The 23039-nt window shown below is 43.7% G+C and overlaps 1 protein-coding gene across 2 annotated transcripts in view; it reads right to left on the bottom strand.

Annotated features, from left to right (window-relative positions):
• Wdr27 (WD repeat domain 27) overlaps positions 1-23039 on the bottom strand; it is a 130144-nt gene that overhangs the window by 86741 nt on the left and 20364 nt on the right. For both annotated transcript variants that reach the window (XM_021186482.2, XM_021186481.2), the window contains exons 7-19: positions 22295-22365; positions 21463-21583; positions 19928-20045; positions 18431-18534; positions 17304-17371; positions 16936-17057; positions 16438-16520; positions 14887-14965; positions 13049-13126; positions 9264-9361; positions 7821-7910; positions 2605-2726; positions 901-1034 (exon numbers count right to left, since the gene is read on the bottom strand). In XM_021186482.2, coding sequence (XP_021042141.1) covers positions 901-1034; positions 2605-2726; positions 7821-7910; positions 9264-9361; positions 13049-13126; positions 14887-14965; positions 16438-16520; positions 16936-17057; positions 17304-17371; positions 18431-18534; positions 19928-20045; positions 21463-21583; positions 22295-22365 — 1288 coding nt within the window. The remainder of the gene's footprint in view (positions 1-900; positions 1035-2604; positions 2727-7820; positions 7911-9263; positions 9362-13048; positions 13127-14886; positions 14966-16437; positions 16521-16935; positions 17058-17303; positions 17372-18430; positions 18535-19927; positions 20046-21462; positions 21584-22294; positions 22366-23039) is intronic.

Here is a 23039-nt window from a genome sequence, read left to right on the forward strand (position 1 = left end):
AAGATAAAATTTCTACATGTGATACTGTGATACTATAGGTTTAACTCAAGAGGTTGATGGAACGTTTGTTGTAACACGTAATGTAACCTACTGTTCATGTTAACTTTGTGGTCTGAAGTGTTTAGCTGTTGAGCTGGATTCCTTAGTAGACCAAATTAAGATGGCTTAAATTACATCTTAAAATTTTCATTTCCTATAGTTAATTCTGCATGTATTAGTCTTAGAAGTAAACACAAGTTAGAACAACCTGACAGGAATTCCCCAAGTGGCTTGTTTTCCAAAGTCCTGAGAACAAAACCCTAAGTTTCCTCGGTCTTGTAACTCAGCAAGGCTTGTGAATGGAAATAACAGTGCCCGATCACATTCTGCTTTAAAAGATAAATACAGAGGAGATGAAAAAAAATATATATCTAATAAAAAAATAAAGGAAAAAAATCTCTCATTATTATTAGCTATTCTGCTAAGTAGCAGATCAATGTTTCTATTGAGTCACAGAATGTATTTAACTATTGATTACATTTCCCAGTGTTCCAATATTACAGCAGCCACTTAACACACACTTGTTACTCATCTTCCCATTTGTCCACAGGGATGCAGAGGCACAGGCAGACATGCCCTCAGAACTTCTCTTACAAGACAACACTAGCTCCTGCTCTTGTGGAGTGGCAAAGTGAAGGTCAGGGTAAAATCAATGAACAAAAGGTAAGAGCACAGAGAACTGTGTTACAGCCAGGAAAACTGCAAAACCAATAATTAAAACTCCCCCTTGCAAAAGTTTGTTGGGTTTTTTTTTAGGCTTAAGATTTTAAAGTTCATGTCTCTAGGAATGAAGAGGTGGGGCAGAGTGGGAAAGTGGGCTGGCTCTTTGGGGTCAGAGCAGGAAGGCTCAAGGTCACCTACCTTCGTATGTCATCCCTACAGAGGTCAATGTGGTACTTCAGCAGGCAAAACTCTGGGCCAGAAGACAGCAGTATGAAGGTATCCATGTAGTAGAACTGTGCAGATGTTACTGGCTTGGGAAAAGCATCTGGAGCCTGTGAGGCAGAACAGCTGTGAGAACTCTGTAGCACACTAGAAACCTCTCCCCAACAACACACACACACACACACACACACACACCCTGTACTCATCTTGCACACGTCTTGTCACCACCAACTCACAATCCTGATTTTGCTTACTGACCACTGCCAAAGCTTACTTGAAGAAAATTTGACAATTTGGAGATAAAGGAATTTGGAGACTGAATTTCATTATGTAACCGTACTGCCCTCACACTGACTTAGGGGATCACCCATCCTGCCTCAGCATCCTTGGTCAGGGTTTACAGGCTTGTGTTACACAGCTAGCTCAGAAGATTGGAAAAGTGGAGGGAATGAAATATTGACTATCAAGGACAGTCAACCGCTGTTGAAGCAGAGAACATGCTCTGAAACACAGCATAAGAAGCAGTGCTCTCTAAAGGAGTGTACAGATACCTCCATACCCTAGGATAATCCACCAGTATTTAAAAGTGCCTTTTCTTTTAATTTTCAAGGAAGACCAACTTTGTGTCTTATGCAATCAAGCCCATGCAGAGAGCAACACTGATCCCTGTTGCAGGACATTTGTTCCTCTGGTGCTGCTGAGAACTTCCAATGGGGCACTGACCCTGACCAGCCCATCTGCCCTCTGCCCTCTCCAGAGGTGTCCTATAAGAGAATGCCTGCCTGTGGCTACTGATAATTCAATGCCTAGCCAACCATCCAGCATCTCCGCTTAGTATCCAGACCCTGCAGAGTGTGGGTCATAAGACCAACTGAGCATGTGCAGCCCAGCCCAGCCTTACCAGAAAGTATTGCATCCTTAGGTCTCTAAGCCAAGAAAAGGTCAAGCTTCAAGGTACAATTTCTATCACTATCATATACTGTTAAGTTTAAATAGTATAAGTCAGAATATCCAGACTCAGGCTCTGACTGACATTTCTGAAATGTTCACCACTTGTGGGTTATGTCTGCAGTTCATAAGGTCATAATTCATGAGGAGAAGCAAGGCTTCTTTCTTAGCATCCTCTCTTCTTTCCACCTTAGTAGTGAGAGCTCCATGCCCTGTCTCTCCTTTCTCACTCTATTTCCAAAAAACCTTACAGGATTCCTTTAAGCCAGTCACTACGCTCCTTCATAGAATCCTCCAGACCATCATTATTACCTCTGCAATATAACAAGGAACTAACATAAAGTTAGCTGTGCTTTACTGTGGGCATTTTGCTATTTTTACACCATAACAAATGTAAATATATATTTAATGTATGTCAAGAGACATATCGCACACCAAGAGTGTGTTACTATGTGTTAAATATGCATGTATTTCATATGTGAATAAGAAACTGCTCCACCACTGTGTATCTACTGTAGTAAAACAGATCCTCGTTATACCTGTTGTTGGTGTTCCCCAAAGAGAGACAGACAGCTGTGACAGTCCATAGCTCAGGGTCACTACGCAGTCTGGATCTACTGCTGGTCTCCCCTAAAGAGGGCTGACAGCTGTGACCGTCTATAGCTCAGGGTCACTAAGAACTTTGTCTGATGTCACTGACCACCACGGCATAGGTGCTCATGTGCACATTACCAAAAGCAGCATGAGTTCTGTCCTGTGAACTGACCACACCCTCAGTGTCCGGTCTCGGCCTGTAGACAGCAGCCACCTCTTGTCATGGCTCCAGCAGATAGTGCTCACAGCTCCATCATGACCTGGGTATTCAGGAAAAAGGGAAACCAAGTAGAATGTTTGTCTGTATAAGAACAGGCCAGAGCTTCTTCTTCTCAAGGAATAAGGGAAGCAGTTTCTTGCTGCCAGACTGAAAGACCAATCCCATCGTCAGATGACCATGCACTAACGGTGTTTTAAATCCCATCATCAGATGACCATGCACTAAAGGTGTTTTAAATCCCATCATCAGATGACCATGCACTNACTAACGGTGTTTTAAATCCCATCATCAGATGACCATGCACTAAAGGTGTTTTAAATCCCATCATCAGATGACCATGCACTAACGGTGTTTTAAAAAGAAAATTCAGGTTTTTCTTCTTTCCTTGCCCCTGCTCCTGGAATGATGAATCTGAAACTAATTATTTATTATGAAATCCTAGGCCATAAGCTTTGGCTTATTTCCTGACTAGCTCATAACATATTTAACCATTTAAACTATTCTGTCTACCATTTAGCTAGTTACCCCTTTGGTCCCAGCCTGCTTCTTCCTTTGTGTCTCCTCAGCATCTCTTGGCGTTTCCCTGAGTTCATTTACCTGCTGGTTTATATCTGTCTTACTATTTCCCAGGATCCTCTCTCTTCCTGCTGTGCTCTGCCTCCTATTTCTTGCCTCAGCTCACTGGCCATTAGCTTTTTTATTGACAGGTAGTACTTATAAAAGATTCTCTGTACATAAAGGCCTACTGATGAGGGTTGGAGAGGAGGCCTTTCTAAAATCTCACATTTCTTAAAGTTCTGACTTCATGTGCCCAGACCAGAGGAAGTTCTAATACCACAGTATAAGAAGCAGTGCTCTAAAAGATCTTGGGACCCTGTGATGGTCTATCAGTATAAATAAGCCTTTTCTTTTAGCTTTAAAGGGAGAAAACAGAAGAACTCACTAAGGATGCTTGGACATGCTCTGATCATCTGCTCTGGCCAACGGCTGCTTTGGATGCTGGCTTACACAGGTGCTAGCATCCCACCTGCTAGGGAGCCCACAGGCAGGTGGGACTGACCTTCAGTTATACAGCCCCTACTCCTCAGTCTCGTTCTGACAGGGAACGTGCTGTCTCCTAATCCCACCTTTGCCCTTACAGTCTCTACAAAGCAAAATTGAAACCACAGCTACCTGAGTTTCTGAGAGACCCAAGAGCCCAAGGATTCATAGAAACAGACAGTTGGAGACAACATCATGGGTTCCCTCCTGGGTGAGCCAGTGGAAAGAGGCAGACAGGAGAACTGGAGGCTGCACAGTGTCAGGCAAACACAGAACACCAGTGACCCGAGACACGCTGAACCATCACATTCCACCCCAAGGTGCCCTATGGTACACTCTGCAGCGTAAGGAACCACAACTTTGACAAGAATCTAACAGGAACCTCCCACCCAGGCTGCTCTCTGCACGGGAACTTGAACACTGCAATTGAAAGGGCATTCAGTGAATCAGTATCACCAGAGCACACTGGCCAGAAAGCCACCAAAATAGAACTGGAAAGCCAGAAAGTACTGTAAGTAGAATGCCACTCTGAGATGGGACTTCAAAACAGCAAAAAGTTACCAAGCAGAAAAATTATGCCAAATGCCTTTGCTGCCCTCTTGTGTCAAGTTCTGGCATTTTCCACAAAAGCACAAAGGACCTCTCAAACATTTACTCACTACTGTGGGAACACAACGTGGAGCACTGTGAAAATCTGTGTGGAAGCTGGTCAAACAGCTGGAAAAAGAATATCACATGGTCCAGCTCTAGCACTCCACACCCAAAGGACTCATACCCTACTGTAGAGACGCTTGCTCCTCCATGTTCACGATTGGTCTAGTCACAATAGTGAGAACATGGAAACAGCCTGGGTGTCTATCAACTGACAATGTACAATGAAGACATGGTCTATTGACTTCCTACGTTCTTCAGCCCTTAAGAAAAGCACAGTTATGACATCCCCAGGTAAACGGGTATGGGTGAAAACAACCATCCTGAGAGAAGTAACCCAGACTCAGAAACACCAGCTTTGCATGTTTTCTCTAATCCGTAGGTGTTATCTTTGACTCTTCCAATATGTGTGTGTCATCTGGAATTCCTATGGAATTCAGAAAGTTAGTAAGGGACCCTGGGGTGGGGCTTTCAAGGGAGCAAAGAGCAAATGAAATGGTATAAAGAGCCGGGCAGTGGTGGCACACACCTTTAATCCCAGCACTTGGGAGGCAGAGGCAGGCAGATTTCTGAGTTCAAGGCCAGCCTGGTCTACAGTGTGAATTCCAGGACAGCCAGGGCTACGCAGAGAAACCCTGTCTCGAAAACCAAAACAAAAAGAGCGAGGGGGGATGGTATAAAGAGGAGACGGCCAGTAATGGGAAAGGGAAGGTTAAATGGGATAGAGGCTGGGAACAAAGAGTAGAGGAGGGAACATGAGGGGTGACTAACACTGAAGAACTTTTGAAAAAGTCACATGGAAGCCTACCACTCTAAAAGTAAGTATACTTAAAATGTATACTACATATATAAGAAGAATTTAAATGGAGTTACTCTATAATGGGGTGGCAAACCCCTCCTAGATACCATAGACTAACAACTGAAAAGCCCAGAGTCCAGAATGATTGCCACTTTGGGACTTACTGGCCACTGGGGTCCCACAGAACTCCGAATATTACAGGCCATTGCCAATGTTATTGGCTACCATCCAGAGACTGACGGTAAGACCCTATTGATAGAAACACACATGCTCGGGTCATAGACTATAAAGAAATGAAGCTGGTTAGAACCTGAGGTTTCATCCCTTCTGGCTGGCTTCCATAGTACTGGGCGGTGCTGTGCATTCTACCTCAGAGAAGTTATCATAAATCATACCTGGCTGCAAACTCTGAATGCTGCAATCAGCCTGACAAGACACGGCTATTGTAATAATGGTGTAAATATAATAGTGATAAACTATATTCTGATTGGATTTAAGGCCCATCCACACATTGAAACCCATACTAGACACCAATACCAGGGCTAAGAAGCTGTGGCTAGTAGACATAAGTCCTAGGGGAGAACATAGTACTAGTGCTCTGCTGAACAGTCACAGTGTGACACTGACTCCTGATGACTTAGCCTCACAGCCATGGATTAGTGCGCCTCTCAACCCTCATCACATTCACTGCCGTCCTCAGCAGGCGGTGACTGACACAGAGACCTACAACTGCTGAAGATGCAAACATAGTAAGAAACTGAAGGGCTCAATCTGAATGGGACATTGATATCCAGCTGGAGCTGGAGCCCTCCCTCCCAGGGCTCAGGAGAAGAAACAGAGGCTGAAAGGGCCAGAGATGGCAGAGCAAGAAAACTGTTTTCCAGATACAGCAGGGTAGTTGGCATACAAACACACAGCAGTTCTGACAGCATGAGTAAGACTTATGCAAGCTCAAACCAGATGAGAGAGGGAGAGTCTGCTTTCTTTAAGGGCCTGGCCCTCATAGGTCAATCAAACTCCAGTGAAGGCCATGGATAACACAAATTGGAATTGATGGGTTTAAAACAAAACAAAACAAACAAAGCAAAACAAGAACATAAAGCAGCTGGGTGGGTAAAGAAGGGGCGGATATGTGAAGAGTTGCGGGGAGGAATATGATCAAATACATTTTACAAAATTCTAAAAGGGTTAATTAAAAACACATAAGTAAGCAACACTGACAAACGTCTCAGCAAGCACTCAGCAAGCTTGCAGAGTCACGGCCCTGGGAAATGACACTGCGAGCAGAGCACTGCGACACCAGCACGGGCTCACGTCGGCCCTGGGTTAGGGCATGTCTGAGCATCCTCACTGATAACATTCTTGCCCAGTACCTGCCCGACACAATCCTACCTCCTGACTTGTTAAGTGGCTTTTCTATCAGCTACGTTATAACACCCCACACTTCTCAGATGACAAGCAGGGATGTTTACATCCACCTCCACCCTAACCTCAGGTGCAGAGGCTGCAGGGAGGCAATGCAAGCAGAGTTCAGGTTTCCAAAAAGTGGATGACCCACTCAGAGCTGGAATACTCTCCTCATCAGCCATCTTCCACTCACCACAGCAGCTGCCATCCTAGACTGCGCCTCCTTGAATCTGAAAGGCAGCGCAAGCAACGGACAAGGCAGAATTCCACAGAGATGCTTTCTATGAGCAGTCACAGCCTGTCCTTCAATACAGCACAGAAGGCTGACAACTGGTACTCCACACTCAGACCCCAGGTCAAGCCCATCACGATGACTATAGTCCTACTGAGGGCATCCCCCTTTCTCTTTCAAACCACCCTAGACACTGCAAGGACCCTGATGTAGACTGCACAGTTCAAGCTAGGCCAGGGACCCAACATGCATGGGTCACAGTGTACACCTCTGATTGTAAGCATGGCCTTACCTGGTCCTCACCCATTCACCTTCCTAGCACTTCATGCCTGTGCCTCTACTCCTAGGCAACTTATGAGTGTCTGTCCACTACTACCCAAGTGGGCATATAAGGCAAATGGACCTACGTCACAGGGTTTTTGTGTGTAGTTGTAGTCAGTAACAATACCTAGAAGCACATGTTTCTAAAGCAGCTCCACAATCTTACTTAAAATCTAAGAACTGTTCGCTGTAAAACTAGGGGAAATTGTCTATCAGTTAAGAAGTTACCACAGTAGCAACATAACACGGCTGCTCTTACTTTCAAAAGGTATTGAGCTGCTTAATGTATTAAAACATCCATTAAGAACACAACTAGATTTCAAAACACACTTCAATAAAAACTTTTTACTAAATGAAACCTGTTTCAGCTGTGTAGGCGTGGACTTCCTTTACTGACCGAAACTGTCCCAATGCTTTTGCCCATGAAGGCCCTGGCCATAGCCTTGTCTCCCAGAGCTCATGCACTGGGGAGGACATCCCATTCCTTCCCAGCCCTCAAAAGTAAGGAAACCTGCTGGGCGGTGGTGGCGCATGCCTTTAATCCCAGCACTTGGGAGCAGAGGCAGGTGGATTTCTGAGTTCAAGGCCAGCCTGGTCTATAGTGTGAGTTCCAGGACAGCCAGGGCTATATAGAGAAACCCTGTCTTGAAAAACCAAAAAAAAAAAAAAAAAAGTAAGGAAACCTGAAAAGGCAGCCGGTGCTCCTGAAAGGCTGGCGTTGAAGACCAGGGACAGGTGGTTACCTAAGCCACAGGCCAGCTGCTGTCCATCCCCTGTTGAAAAATAAACAGCTCTATAAAATTATAACATGGGAAGCCCATTGGCCAACTGACAGAGTAGAGAACATTTAGATAAATAGTCATTTTTCTCGAGTAGAGAATAACTGGGTACAGCACATAACAAGGCCCACTCGCCTTTCTCATGTCCTCCTTCCCAAGGAGTGAACCAGGCCCTGAACTAACCCTCCATCAGGACCATCACACCATTCTCCCCAAACCTCATGGAGTAGCTGTCACTGGCACCATCGCAGCCTTCTGCTCACAGAAGAAAAACAGAAGGGACGGTGACAGCCAGCACTTTCCCAACAGCCAAATTTGGGGGATCTTTACCAAATGTGCAACTTCACAGACGGAAACAGCAAATATCAAAATACCCCTGACAAGCACTGCATATTAGATTTTCAAAAGGCATTTGTCTAGAAATATCTGAAAAGCAGAGTTCTGTGAGCCAGAGTAATAAATTTTAACTTTTAGGTAACCCACCAAAAACACTTTGAAGAAGGTGAAGGGCAGCCTTGCAATCTGACACTGCCTTCATGATGACACAAGCAATCACTTCACTGCCTCCAGACTCTAGATCAGGAAAAGGGGGAACGGCAGGCGGGAAGATGCTTTGAGAACATCATAAGGTGGCCAGGGTCAAGACCACCTTGTCGTAACCCTGTGATCAGATCTCTAGCTTCTGGCTGTGTGAAGAGGTCATCACAGAAGGTATGTGTGAACCATCCTGGCAGTGCTGCAGGACAGATGCACCCTGTGCAACTACAGTATCACTCCACTCCGACCCAAGCCATGCTATAGAGCATCAATACCAACATCATGACTTATTGTGGTTGTCATCTTGACTATATCTGGAATCAACTAAAACCCAAGCAGATGGGCACACCTGTGCAAGTTTTCTTGCTTGGATCATTTGAGGTAAGAAGATCCGCCCTAAATTTAGGTCACACCTGGTGGCAGCCCACATAAAAGGACATGAAAGAAGGAAGCTTTGCCCTTTCACCCCTTACTGTTGCTGCGACTTCATCTATGCTGCTGCCAAGGCATTCTTTCGCTGGTATTAGAACCTACTTCTTCAGGATTCCAACACAGCCTGAAGACCGGCTGAGACATCCAGCTTCATGGACTCAATAATTACTGAATTCTTGGTCTTTCAGTCAGGAGACAGACATTATTGGACTAGCAGGACCACAGTCTCTAATCTACTCAAGTCCCAAATATATTTTCATTACATCAGTTCTGTCCCTCTAGAGAATCCTGACCACATCAACCAAGACTCATACTGGGACAGTAGAACCCAGCTGCAGGTAAGAAGAGCAAATGGATCCAAGAAGAGGTTTGGCTTACCTGAGAACTGCAAACAGCTCACAGCAACAGGCTTCTGGGCTACAGCAACCTGTCTGCTGAGATTTCTGGGTAGGAAATTCTCCAAAGAGCACTCTTTACTTTAAGAAAAGTCATAGTAAAAACCAAGACATAATTTCAAGTAAGATTAGAAATAAATTACAAATTAAGTACATTTCCCTTTATATAAATATATCATTTTATATAATTAAAACTAAAAACCTATCTAAACTTATAGTCACAATCATGAATAACTCTTTAAAACAAATTTGTATTTTGTACTGTCAAAAAGACATGTATCTTTGTGGATTTGTGTTCAAACATGTAAACACGTGTGCATGTGCATAAGGAGGTCAGAGGTCAAATTCAGATGCCATTCTTCAGTGAATCTCCAGGATCCTTCTCTCTCATTCTCTCAATATTGTGCTTATGGGCATAAATGCCCAGCGTTTATGTCAGTGCTAAGGATTCAAACTCGGGCCCCTTTCTTTATATAACAAGCACTCTTAACCGCTAAGCCATCTTCCAAGCACCTGGATCCATTATATAGCCTGGTATTATAATACTAACTACAGGTACTTTTCAACTTACAGTGGAGTCGTGGTGGGATAGGGATGTGTTCTTCTAGTTGGACTGCCTTGTCTGGCCTCAATGGAAGAGGATATGCCTAGCCCCACAGAGACTTGATGTGCCAGGTTGGCAAGATACCCAGGGGGACCCAACTGCTCTGAGGACAAGGGGAAGGGGATATTGGAAGGGGGCAGTGAGCGGGATATAAAGTGAATAAATTAAAATTAATTAATTAATTAATTAATTAATTAAAAAGTCATAAGTTGAAAATATCCTAAGTCAGGGATGACTTTTGCACACCTAACTAAAGATCTGCAGGTCTCAACCTAGCCTTCTATGAGCATATCCAGACAGTCCCACAAGCTCAGCGCAGGCACAAAGACCTGATACAAAGCTTGTTCCATGGCAAGCATTGAATACCGCTTCACTGTACTGAACATCTGCATCCAAAGCACAGCAGCAACAATGCCAGGCTGAGCACCGGCTGTCCCTCCGTGACATTTCAAGCCATTGTTCAGAATGCCAGGGAGGAATCATACTCACACCATTTACTCAGAAAACATGCAAGTCCAATACAGGAGTGGGCTATATGGAATGTGTATTGCTTTTTTGTACCCATAAAGATGAAAAATTATAAATTACAGCACCTTAAGTTGGGAATGATTGTATTCTACACTCAGTTAATAGTTGCCATGAAAGAATTGCATTCTAAAGGAAGCCAAGTTTGATAAGGGAAGGGCATGGGTGCTTACAGGGAGGGTGCTCAGAGAGTGGACAGCACCAGTCTCCCAGGGCCATGCAGACAGAGTAATTTACCAGGGTCTCAGCAGCCTGCAGCCTGAGGACTCATTGCACCAGGAAGGCCCATTTTCTTCAAGGAACATGTTGATCCTGGCATTCCTTTCTCTTTCTGGTTCCTACACTCTAAAGGGGCCTTGCCTGCTACAGGGCTATGGCAGAATCAATCACTGGGCATGATGGAGGCATATCTAGTTGGTTGCCTAGATGCTATTCTGAAGGCAGGGCTATTAATCACATATTCACCTTCAGCAGAAGCTGGTGGCACTGGCCCACCTCCAGCAAGTGAGAATCACTCTTCCCACTCCACACCTGTTGGCATCTGGAAACTGTTTTAAATACCATTTTAAGCACTAAAAATACCATTCCTTAAACCTTAGGGACCTTTAAGAGCTATGCCTTCTTGCTTCCTCTTCCTACAAGAGCCAAAATTATACAAAAAGATTTCTCATAATTAAAGCAGGATCGTCACAGTAGAAAGCAGCCCAGTATAAACAAAGCTCCTTATGGAAGAAAACAGTAGGAAGAGCACCAGGGGCTCAGGTCACTCTGGAAGCCCAATGTCAACCAGGAAACATTAAACACTCCAGTAGGTCAGGAAAAGAAAAAAAAGTTAGGAAAAATGTCAATATGCATGGTTAAAATATATCTAGACTATCAAAAACACATTTAAAATGCTATGAGTATATTCTTCTTAACAGCAGAAAGTACATTTTTTAAAAAACTCAGTATCCTGACCACAGGTCAATACAAGTTAGTGTGATTTACAGTGGCATTCCAATCTAAGACTACAACTCACAAAACAAAACAAAACAAACAAACAAACAAAACAAACAAACAAACAAAATAGTAAAAACTATTGAGACTGTGAGGACAAGATACAGCCTCAGTGGAACACAGGATAGAGACACCTCAAAACCTAAAATGAAAACTCTCTTATGATCCAATCTCATTCCAGGTACAGACTCACAGGAAATAATCATTGCCAAAGAGACTCCTGCTTGTCTGCGTTCACTGATGCACCGTTCACTAGAGCTAAACTACAGAGTCAGCCGAGGTACCCGTTAACTTATGAGTGAAATGTGGTATCTATACGCTACGAAAAAACACTCAGACATGGGCTAGAAAGATAACTCAGCAGTTAAGAACATTTGCTGTTCTTTCTGGGGACCCATTGTAATCCCTAACACCTACATTAGACAGCTCATGTTAGCCTATAACTTCAATGGCATGGTCTGACGCCCTCTGCTGGCCTCTGTGGACAGCCACATCCACTCACAGACACAGACAATAAAGTAAATAATTAAAAAGAAAAAAAAAGATAGATGGGTGTGACTGGAAAGAATCCCACGAGGATTTCTGGATCTGGCAATTTCAATATCTTTCCTTGGACAACGATTATAAGTGCAATTACTTTATAAAACAATTTGTCTTGCAAAAAGAAAAGAAAGAAAGAAAGAAAGACGATCCAGCTGCTAAGTAATGACATCCTGCCATCTGTAGTAGACTGGACAGGAACCAAAGGGATAAGTAAAATATGCCAGACACAAGACCAAAAATACCATATATCCTTGCTTACATGTGGACATAGGACTGCAAATCCTGTATGTTTTTGTTCATATGTGGACACAGGACCTCAAATACTGTATGTCCTCACTCATATGTGTAAGCTTTTTAAAATTTCAACAAGTTGACCTGAACATAGACTAGTGAGGACTCTAGTGGTTGGGACGGCGGCCTAGTGAGAGCTGTGGGCAAAGCAGGTCAGGCCCCTCAGGGAACACTGAACACTTGTGCTGGAGCATCACACAGTGAGCCCCAGTAACTGGGGCAACTGACAGGTCAGTCACAAACACTCAAAGTTCCAGGCAGCATTTCTGTAAAACTAGTAAGGGGCGTAGGGTATGTTAAAATGAGTGTTAACTTAGGTAACCCGTAGTCTGTTTTCTCGTTATATATTTTAAGTTCAGCCTGGGACAACCCTAAGGCCCAAACTCTCTTTATACAGACATTCAGGCTATGTTTGCAGTATATCTAGGTCAAGAAACCAACAATGTCCACTAAGAAGCCGCGTTAAAGCAGCATTAGCTCTGTAGCTTTCCCATCCCCTCTGTGAGATGAAATGCTTCTCAGGGGTGGTCAGCCATCAAATACAGTATTTTCCTACAACTATATATTACCAAAAATTCACTACATCAAAATAAATAACATAATAAATAAAATGAGCAAACTGCCCAAGAACTACTCAAATGAATCAACCATATATGCTTTAAAGGATGCATGTCAGTGACATATTTGTGTCAATATTTACATGCATATAGTCTTAGGAATTATGCATATGTAGCCTTTAAGAATTATGCAAGCACATTAAGAGTGCTTCTAAGTTGCTTCAAACTTAACCCATGCACTCAACTACTTACCATTTGTAATTGTTCTTGTACTTTGAAGATCTTTTGTTATCATGTTTGATGTTAGTCTTTGGAGAAAACATAGCCATACTGGAAAGAAAACACATACAAACAAGTGTATATATAACTTTCACCAATTAGGATTCTAAATTTCCTGCGATATTTACATTTTATAAAGAAAAATTAAACATGTACAAACTTACATAGTTTCTTCAGCTACCTCCTATTCTTCTTGGCCTCTAAGAAGCGGCCCTTTCTCTGACTCAGACATGTCACAACGCTACACACTTCCTCCTTAGTGACCCTATCTAATGCTTCTCAGCTCAAAATGCCAGGACAGCCTCAGGAACACCATCATCCACACTTAAGCTCGCAGATGAAAATGCTGCACTGTTGCCCTAAAGCATGAATTTCTAATCCACCCATCCACCATCATCCATTCATGGGCTGCCTTCTCTGAGCCACGCTGTCATCTATGAACTTCATGCTCAAAAGTATGCAATCAAATTTAAAAGCTCAACACACTAAAGGCTCATATGGTTTTAAGTAGATTTATGGTTTTGTGTTGGCTGTAGTCACAGCTATCCTGGTGTTCATGTGGCCAGCAGGCCACTCCTGTGACACACTCATCCTTCTGTCTGTTCATCTTTCTTTCCTTGCAGTGGTCACTCCCTCCATCTGCCCATCCCTCTACCCACCCCTCCTTTTATCTACCTGCCATCTACTCATGTCATATTTGAGAGTTCAAGGAGCCAAGTGCTGCCCCTGTGCTTGGTTGATAGAACAGACATGAAGTAAATGAGCATCCACACTTGCTGCCATTGGGAAAGGGAAAGAAGGTGAGATAGGGAGGGCTGCAAGGGGCAGTGGAGCTGAAGTTGCATACAGGATGACTCATCTAGGTCAGAGGCCTGGGAAAGTCCTGAGCAGGGACTTGAGGTTGAGGTGAGAGCGGATAGGCAAGAGGGGAGATCAGATGAAGAGACTGACTAGGAGAGGACAGAGGCCTCACCCTACCCTGCCACGTGCTCTATGTGCAGGAAGCCAACCAGGGCCCCAGACTCTAGGGCAGCTTTGACTACTGTTAAAGGAATGGGTATGATGTATGTAGTGGGCTACATCATATAAGGTCCAGCTCTGAGATAAGAAGAGTGGTGTGCTACACATTATAAAAAGAAGTAGATGTGCCCTTGAAAGATCTGAGACTTGTGAAGGACTAAGGAACTTCGAGACTTTGTGGCAGTCTCTCCCACTAACATGATGCTATGCTTCCTGGTCTCTAGGTAGCCTCACCATTAGACTTGCTACTTCATATTTTAAATATCCAGCATTTACACCCTGACATGGGAATAAAACTTTTCTAATCAAAGGTCTGTGTTTCAGGATGAACTTCCCAACTGGACAGCCCTAAAAGCTCAACAGGCTGTATTTATGAGAGAGAGGGGTGGGGGACTGGCCACAAATTTGGGAGTGAATGAGCTCAAAAAAATTTTAAGGTGTTTCATCAGGCCTTAGTGGGCTACATGGTTTTAATGTATCACCTTTCTCCACTTCTCAATCCCACCAGCTTCTCCTCTCCACAGCCAACCTTATGATTTGACAAGAACTCAAGGATCTGAGTGGAGATCAACATGGGGATTTAACAAATATTAGCTGTATATATGCTACCCTTGTGGTGACTGTGGCATGCTAGGGTCCAACCCACACTATAATCCTACTCAGGCCCCTACCCACCCTGTTCATGGTGGGAATCCCAGGACATATTAGTGTCTATATTAAACCCTATTCCTATGGTATGCCTGCAACTCTGCTCTGTCACTGGCACAGAAGACATGAAGGCTTATACTTACTGCGGTGCCGATGTATAGCCAGATGACCTAACCTTAGTGTGGAAAACCAGGGGCCTGTCCTCCATGACACTCTTCACAGCTGTATGACATGAAGTGAAAGAAGCAGCATACATTTAACATCACAATTTCACTGTCCTGGGAAAAAAAGAACATTCTCCCCAAACCAGGAATAGTCAAACAAAATGACCTCTGACCTCAGAAATGAAGAGGCTCTATCCAGAAATCAAGCCAATGAATAACAGCCAGGAATTCATCAAGGACATTAAAGGTACAGAAAGTAATGCAGACTATACTAAACCATATTATGTGTGGCACTGTTTATTTCTTTGCTTTGCTCTCTCTCTCTCTCTCTCTCTCTCTCTCTCTCTCTCTTTCTCTCTTGTTTTTTGCTTTGGTGTTGTTTTGGTTTTTATTTATTTTTTTGTTTGTTTGTTTTAGACAGAGTTTTTCTATGTAACAGTCCTGGCTGTCCTGGAACTCACTTAGTATACCAGGCTTGCCTTGAACTCACAAAAGTCTAATTGCCTCTGCCTCGTGAGTGCTGGGATTAAAGGCATGTGTCATCACGCCCAGATAACAACTCATGTATCAAATGCATTTAGACTACAGCCCAGTACAGGGTCCCTGTAGGAAACACACAGGAATGGACCACAGCACACAGACCAGTGGGAATTCCACTGAGGGGTCAACCAAGAAAAGCCACAGTGCAAACAGGGGTAGGCCACCTGCCTCACAGAACAAATTTAAGAGTTTAATAACTTACTACTCCTCAGAATGGAGGGCAGAGCTCTAGATGATAGGGGCCCTAGCAACACAAGGGAGGTTCAGGGCCACAGCTAAGCCAGCTGGAGATCAGTAGCCAGAGGGTAGAAGGTAAGGATACATGCAGATGTGGTACATATCTGCAGAATGCATCAGTAAAGCTGCCTGGGGCCTTTCTCTCCCTAACTAAGCCAATCAGGAGACTATGAGACTGTGAGTTGGTCCCTGACGGGGAAACAAAGAAGCATCAATCACCACTGAGTCCTACAGTATAAACCAACTGGGATGAACTCTGCCAGCTTAACACAGAAGTTAGCTTTAAAAATATATTTTAGAAAAATCACTATTTGGCTTCAGTTTCCAACAAACCAATCAAAACCTATTTTTTAGATCATCAACGATAATTTATTATGGACTGGATAATACAAGGAATTATTTCTAATTGTGACAGGATATGACTGTGGCTAGGTATCTCAGAAACTTACACTGAAGTGTGCATGATGTGACAGCAACTGTGCAAACACCCAAGGTCTACTGCAGTGTGCCCAAACTATCCTATCACATCAGCATTGAGACACTCCCTTGAGGGGTGTAGCAAACTCAGGGGGAGAAGTGTGGAGTGTATTCCCTAACAAAGGTAACACAGTAACTCCGAGACGGGCAGGAGAGGCTGCAGTGCATTTCACTTTTGGCAGAAGTGACTTCACAAAGTGATTCAGCAATGTTGAATCTGTGACTGTGAGGAACTGGCTACCTCTGCATGTGTGTTTCACAGTGTGCTATACTAACCATGTTGTTTGGTATTGGCAAGCTTAGGAAATTTTTCCTTAATAATTCCAAAATACAGTGGAGAAGTTGGCAGGACACAGGAGCTAAAATAAAAATAACCACATTGTGAGAGAAAACAATGATATTTTAAAACTGTTTCAATGCAACATATTATTTTAAGGACAATATAAGATTAACTCATGTAAATAAGTATACATGTACAATATTTGGAAATTAAACTACCAACATCATTATCTTAATGAGAAAAATATTGACATTTTAATGGAACTGCTATCTTAGAATTTATGTTGTTTTTAATAAACTAATATTTATATTAAACTATGAATCATTTAGGTTTGAGTAAAATAAAATCATGACATAACAAGTTAGTTCTTTCATATAGCATTAGCGTGGTTGAGAGTTTCCCATTTTCACCTGTGACTGCTCCCATGAAAAAGATCTAAAATGTTGTTCACGTGTAAGCACTCACAAGCAATGCAATATCCAAAAAGACTATACCTTGCCAGCACAGAAAGCACCCTTCCTGCCCGAGGGTACTGCTGAGCGCTGAGCAGAGCAGCCAAGTCGATTTCCAATACAGCAATCTTACTCCCAAACATAGATGAAAGCATGCAAAATGCCTAGGAGACATATAAAAGATTAGCAGCATGGCTGGACCAGAGGCTTGTGGGTACGCCCCATCTCTCCAGTCATGAACACAGCTTTAACAGTTAGCTCTGTTTCACGTGTACAAACAGGATAGCCAATCATAATTTCACATATGAAATATCATCAAGATGTTATTACACTGGCACAGTGAAGAGGCATACATCAGAGCATAGAGGGCGCATCTGACACACTGCCCATGGCACTAGTTTCACACTGACCTTGGCGCTCATGGGCTCGCTCATCACTGCACAGGACCCAGCAACTTGGACGCTCAGGCTCTGAAATTCTTCATTTTCATCAAAGATAAATATTTGAGACATTAATACAGGGGAACAAGTAGCTGACTCGTTTGTTCAGCCTAGTTATAAATACTAAATTAGTGCTATTGTACCATATGATATACAGAGTTGGGGACACAATGTGAAAAGAGATGAGTCCTTTGTCACATAGTCAGATTGTAAGGAATGTGCCAGGACACTGATGCAGGGGAGTGAGGCTGTGAGTGCTGGCGAGGGTGTGCAGCCAGAATTCGCAGCTGAGAGGAACACATAGTATAATACATATGTTACACTTCTGGAGAAGCAGGAAATGATAGTAAGACCTGACAGGAGCAGAGTGTTACAGAGAACGGAGCTGTGGGAAAGGACCGTGCAGCATTCCTGCTCACCATCAACAGCAGGCAAGCCTCAGAAGCTACGGAGGGAGCTAACCCCCATCTCCCACATAGACAGAGAAGAATGGAGGCACACAAGAGCATGGGGCTGCTGGGCAGGAGGTGTGGGTAAGCATTCCTACCTTTCTTCCAGGGAGAGACTAAGAACACAGAGCTAGAGAGGAGAACTCTAGGCTGTCTAGACCCTTGTCGGGTATTAAATCAGTCCTGATGGAGCACACGTGAAGAGAAGAGCCTGCGGGAGCCTCCATGTGTCTAGGTGCCCGGTACATGTGTCTGACTGGCATAGGGAGAAGGGAGAGCCTCATAAGGAGCCCAACATAAAGATGGAAGGAGAGCATCACAGGAGCCTACCACACTCGGAGAAAGGAGGGTTCCACAGAATCCTGACCCACAAGGACAGGGGCGAGCCTCACAGAGCCTGAGAGACATATTTGAGAAACGGAGGTGCCGGATGACCCGGAAGAGCAGAAGTAAAGCTACGTCCTTCAGATTCCGCAGCACAGGGGTTCCCAGCAGTCTGAGCGTGTGCCATGTTTGGTTACTGATAAATTTATCCTCAAATGCAAGTGGTCGGCTTTCCACCCCAAACTTTTATTCCCCATCTCTCTTTTTAAGAAAACTACCAAGCTATAAGAGACTGACATAAAACATACTGAATTCAATTCTTACCCTTGAAGTGTAAAGCGGCTTCCAATTCAAAGCTTGCCAGGTTCAATATGAATAGAGCTGTTGAGCTTCCAATCCATAGACATTTGGTGCACTCAGAAGCAAAACTAATCTTAGGAAAAAAGAAACAAACAGTCTTCCTTCAGGCTAGCTCCCCAGCATCTCCCAGCACTCCTGTTCCTGTGAGGATGGACACATCCCTGTGTGAATAAGCCACAAGCTGTCTCCACTGACACCTCAGCTAATCACTTCTTCTCCCATAGCTATACTCTGGAACTAGGAGCTGAGTTTCCGTCCGATTGAGTGGCTGACAGCTACTTCTGCCATTGGAAGCAGGTATCCCCAGTGACCACTGCTCAACTCTGATCTGTGTGATTTGTCTTTTCTTCTGAGTTTATAAAAGCAGTTGATGCCTAAGTCATTCAGGAGCTTACCAGATCACATCTAGGCATGTGCTCACATCAATGTCGGCAATGTACCTGAAGGTGCTGCCAGTTACATTTATGAAAATAAAGATAAGCTCAGCCAGGAGCTATGTGGTCCACAGTGGCAGCACTCATCCGAAAGCTTTTATTAATAAGTGAACTGTCTGTCTGCTCGCTGTATCCCACAACACCAAAGCAGCTGCGAGCCTTCTCACTAGAGCAGTCAGCAAGCAGTCCCTCCACAGGCCCACACTACACAATCCAGCATCTCCCCCATCACCTAACAAGTCATGAGGAACAAGAGTCAGTAGTGTGGCCCCGGCTTTGCCTGCAAGAACTCCCAATACTCTACGACTGCAGTGCAGGAACCCCTGCCCCTATTGCCCTGTGCCGTGGACTAGGAGGGAGTGCGCTATTCCCAGGGTCCAGGCACTGAAATGTGTTCTCTTCATTTGCAAGCAACCCTGCCTCTATCTAGAGCTGAGTTCACATATCAGGGAGAACGACCAGCTCTTAGACAACCCTTCCTTATGTTCACATCTATTTCTATCATGCTCACAGATGAGTAAGATCTCTTGGAATCAATTTTAACAGGGAAGAGAAGAGAGTGAGCTATGTATGCACTGCCACAATCCAAGGGACAGTCCTACTACCCAGGTTCCCATCTGCCTAGGTTTGGTAACAAGGCTTGAATTAAACTGAAAAAAATTTACTAAATCTAAGGCTTAAAATATGCAATTTTAGGAACATTTACAGTCAGTAATAATAAGAGACACACACAAAAAAAACTTGGTATTTACTTCAGTCATTCATAAAACCAAATTTAATGCTCACTTAAGAAAGTTAGAAGGCAAAAGCCGGGCGTAGTGACACATGCCTTTAATCCAAACACTCGGGAGGCAGAGGCAGGAGGATTTCTGAGTTCGAGGCCAGCCTGGTCTACAAAGTGAGTTCCAGGACAGCCAGGGCTACACAGAGAAACCTTGTCTCAAAAAAACAAAAACCAACCAAACAAACAAACAAAAAAGTTAGAAGGCATTCTGCCTATGGCTATGGCCCTGTTCACCATACGTACGCTCCACACTGGGAATCCGGCAGGCAGAGGTCACAGGGCGCCAGGTCCAGGATAGGGAATGTTGCTTCAGCCTCTCCCCTTTTATCCACCTCATGTCTGTTCTGGCACTGATGGTCTCCTAAAGAACAAAGTTATTCTTCTCTGACTCTTTCTGCAACCTCACCCTTAATGACCTTCTGTTCTCATACCCTGTGTGTCCGTGTCTGCCCCCTTCTCCTCCTTCCTTTTGCAGCTCATATTTTTACCCTCTCTTCATCCATTTTCTATGTTTCTAAAAGCTGTGCCTACAGTCATACCCTCTTCTATTAACACATGTCTACGTTACAGAGTAGGATGCACATATGAATGAGAACATGTGCTTCTTGTCTTTCTCAGATTGTGTTACCAAGACTTTGACGATCCATCCATTTTACTTCAAAGTCATAATTTCATTTTCACTTGATCTGAATAAAATTGTGTTGTGTGTATGTAAAAAAAAAGAACAGTTATTAATTATCTAAGACACAACACTGCTTAGCAATCACTAATAGAGAAGAAGAGACGCAGGGATGTTTCAGAAATACATGTTGATAGAATTAATCATAACTCCTCAAAAGAACATTCAGACTTGGAAGACCAAGAAAAATAAGGTTAAAAACCAAAGTGCAGACTAGCCTGAGCCTGTAAGGAATGGGGCTGGGGAAGAGCCTGCCAATGTAAAGAGATTAATGCCACCATTAAGATGGAGCTAAGGTGCAATAAACAATGAGTGACTGTCTATAAAAGAAATAACAAGGGGTTGGAGATTTTTGGTTCCTCAGCTCTAAAAATAAATAAATAAATAAATAAATAAATAAATAACAAAAACCATGGTTTAATACATTTGTGGAAAGGGAGCTATAAGGGTAGGTTAAGACTTTCTGACCTCACTGAAAAACAAATCATTTAAAACCACACAAAAATATAAACTAAAGAAAACTATCCATAAGAACAAGCACGGGGCAGGAGAGCAACAAGGAAACCAGTCCACACCCAACAGGTCTCAGCCTCGCTCACTTCCCAAGTGACCTATGGTGGCTGAGTGGAGCTGTGGAGGAGGCTGGCATGGACAAGAGGAAGTAATTTTCTCAGTAGAGCTGGTCGGGAGGTTAGGGGAGTAGGTGTGGATGCAGACACAGGATCTGTGATCTGAGACCTGAAGGACATGAGGTCTGCGCTGAAACTGTAACGATAGCGCAACCCCTTGGGAGACAAGGCACCAGATTACTCAGGTGAGCCATTCCTGACAGCTGCAGGGCCTGCCCTCTTGAGCTCCTGCTTTCATGACAACTCTAGGGTTTGTGTTCTAGTCTCATAGTCACTGTGTGAGAGACAGCCTCCAGCCTGGGGCACAAACCTATGGGGCTCAGTGGTGTCAGAGGTCAGGACCCTTGGCCTTTCCCACATCAGAAACCTCCCTTCTACCCCTTCCCATCCTGCCTGCCCCACAGAAACCCTTGTGTGTTCCCTTGAGTGCTGTGTCCATGTAGGAGGCCTATAGGGTACAAGAAGCACACCTGGCAGGCTGCACTGCTCAGCCATCATTCTTCGGGTGACGAAAGTCTCCCTTTTCCTCCTTACGTCCACACGTGCCACACAGTGGTAGTGATGTCCCTCCATCAAACTAAAGATCCACAGCTACAAAATCAAAAAATGTGGATACAGATCTCTTTCAAGAAGTGATACTCACTGCAAAAGCCAAAGGGAAGTGGGGTAGAGCACAGATAAGAGCTTCAGATATGTTCCTAGGTTCTCTCAAACACTTGGACTGCCCTCAGTGTTGCTTTTAGTCCCTTCCTGAATGCTGCATAGCTCCCATGCAAGTGCTTACAGGGGGGATTTTGTCCAGAACCTTAGTTCAGACACAGCTATGATTCAGTGTCACACAGCACATGCTACAGCCTTTGAGCCATGAACATTTCTACCATGTTACTGAGTCCTAGCACATAAGATAATGGCAGTTGAATTGATGGAAAAGAAAATTAACTATCATAGCTTCCCAAAGTATATCTGCATCATATTTGTATCAACAGCACCTATATAAAATAAGCCTAAGGTGTTGACAGTTTTTAAAATTTGAAATGTGTTTTCAGGTTTAAAATCATACAACGCTGGTGCTAACAGCTGTGCAAGCAGTTCTAACTTTTGCTCATTCAAATACTACCTAGCATTTTAAAAACATGCACATCAAGGTCCCCTCTGCAGACCAAAGGTCCCCCAAACCCTACCAGTGACGTGCACAGTGGGACAAATCCTGGCACATTGCTGGTGACCACATGAAACAGAGACTCTGCACTTGTTAATGTTCTGTATGCTTAGAACTCAGATGTACCCACACAGGGCTCTCACCTGGCCATCAGCACTGCCGGTGACCAGCTGTTGGTTTTCTTCATTGATAAGCAAATTCAGGAGAGGGTAAGCTGTATGAAAACATAGGGCATTCAGTGTGGACAGTGCTTCTTCTACTCAACTTAGCACTATTCTGAATCTTCATATCAGGAGGTGAACTTATAAATGAATACAACTTTGGAAACATTCATGAGCCAAAGGGAAAAAAAAAAGGAATGCTGTCCCAAATAAGATGGTATATATGAATTACAGCTGGCTGCTGGTGAGCCTGGCTCATCTGCTCACACTAAGCAGGCCCAGAGCAACTGTCAACAGCCTAGAGGAAGAAAGTACAGCTCGGCTAGCCCTCCAAACCAGCAGAGCAGTGCCGGAGACTAACAACAATAACATCGGGAACCTAGCGATAAAAACAGTTAAATAGATATCTTGCTTTAAATAAAAAGAACTCCATGAAATTTAATTTTACTTCAAATATAGTCTAAAACTATCAAGAATTTGGAAGAACTACATAAACAGGCTGAGAAACACTGTATGTCCTAACTAAGCTGCAAATGGCATCCAAGGTGAATTTACAGAACAATGTACAATTGTGTTCCTCAAATTGTTCCACAAGATGGTCTTCAGAAAACCCAACAAACTTCCAGAAACTGTGCTTCGTGCCAAAGCTTGGTGAACAACTGCAGGCTGTCAGCACACAATACTGTGCATGTGGGTAGCCAGCCCCAAAGGTTCAATCCTGGGTAAA

The sequence above is a fragment of the Mus caroli genome, chromosome 17 (genome assembly GCF_900094665.2).
Source record: "Mus caroli chromosome 17, CAROLI_EIJ_v1.1, whole genome shotgun sequence".
In the NCBI taxonomy this organism is placed as follows: domain Eukaryota; kingdom Metazoa; phylum Chordata; class Mammalia; order Rodentia; family Muridae; genus Mus; species Mus caroli.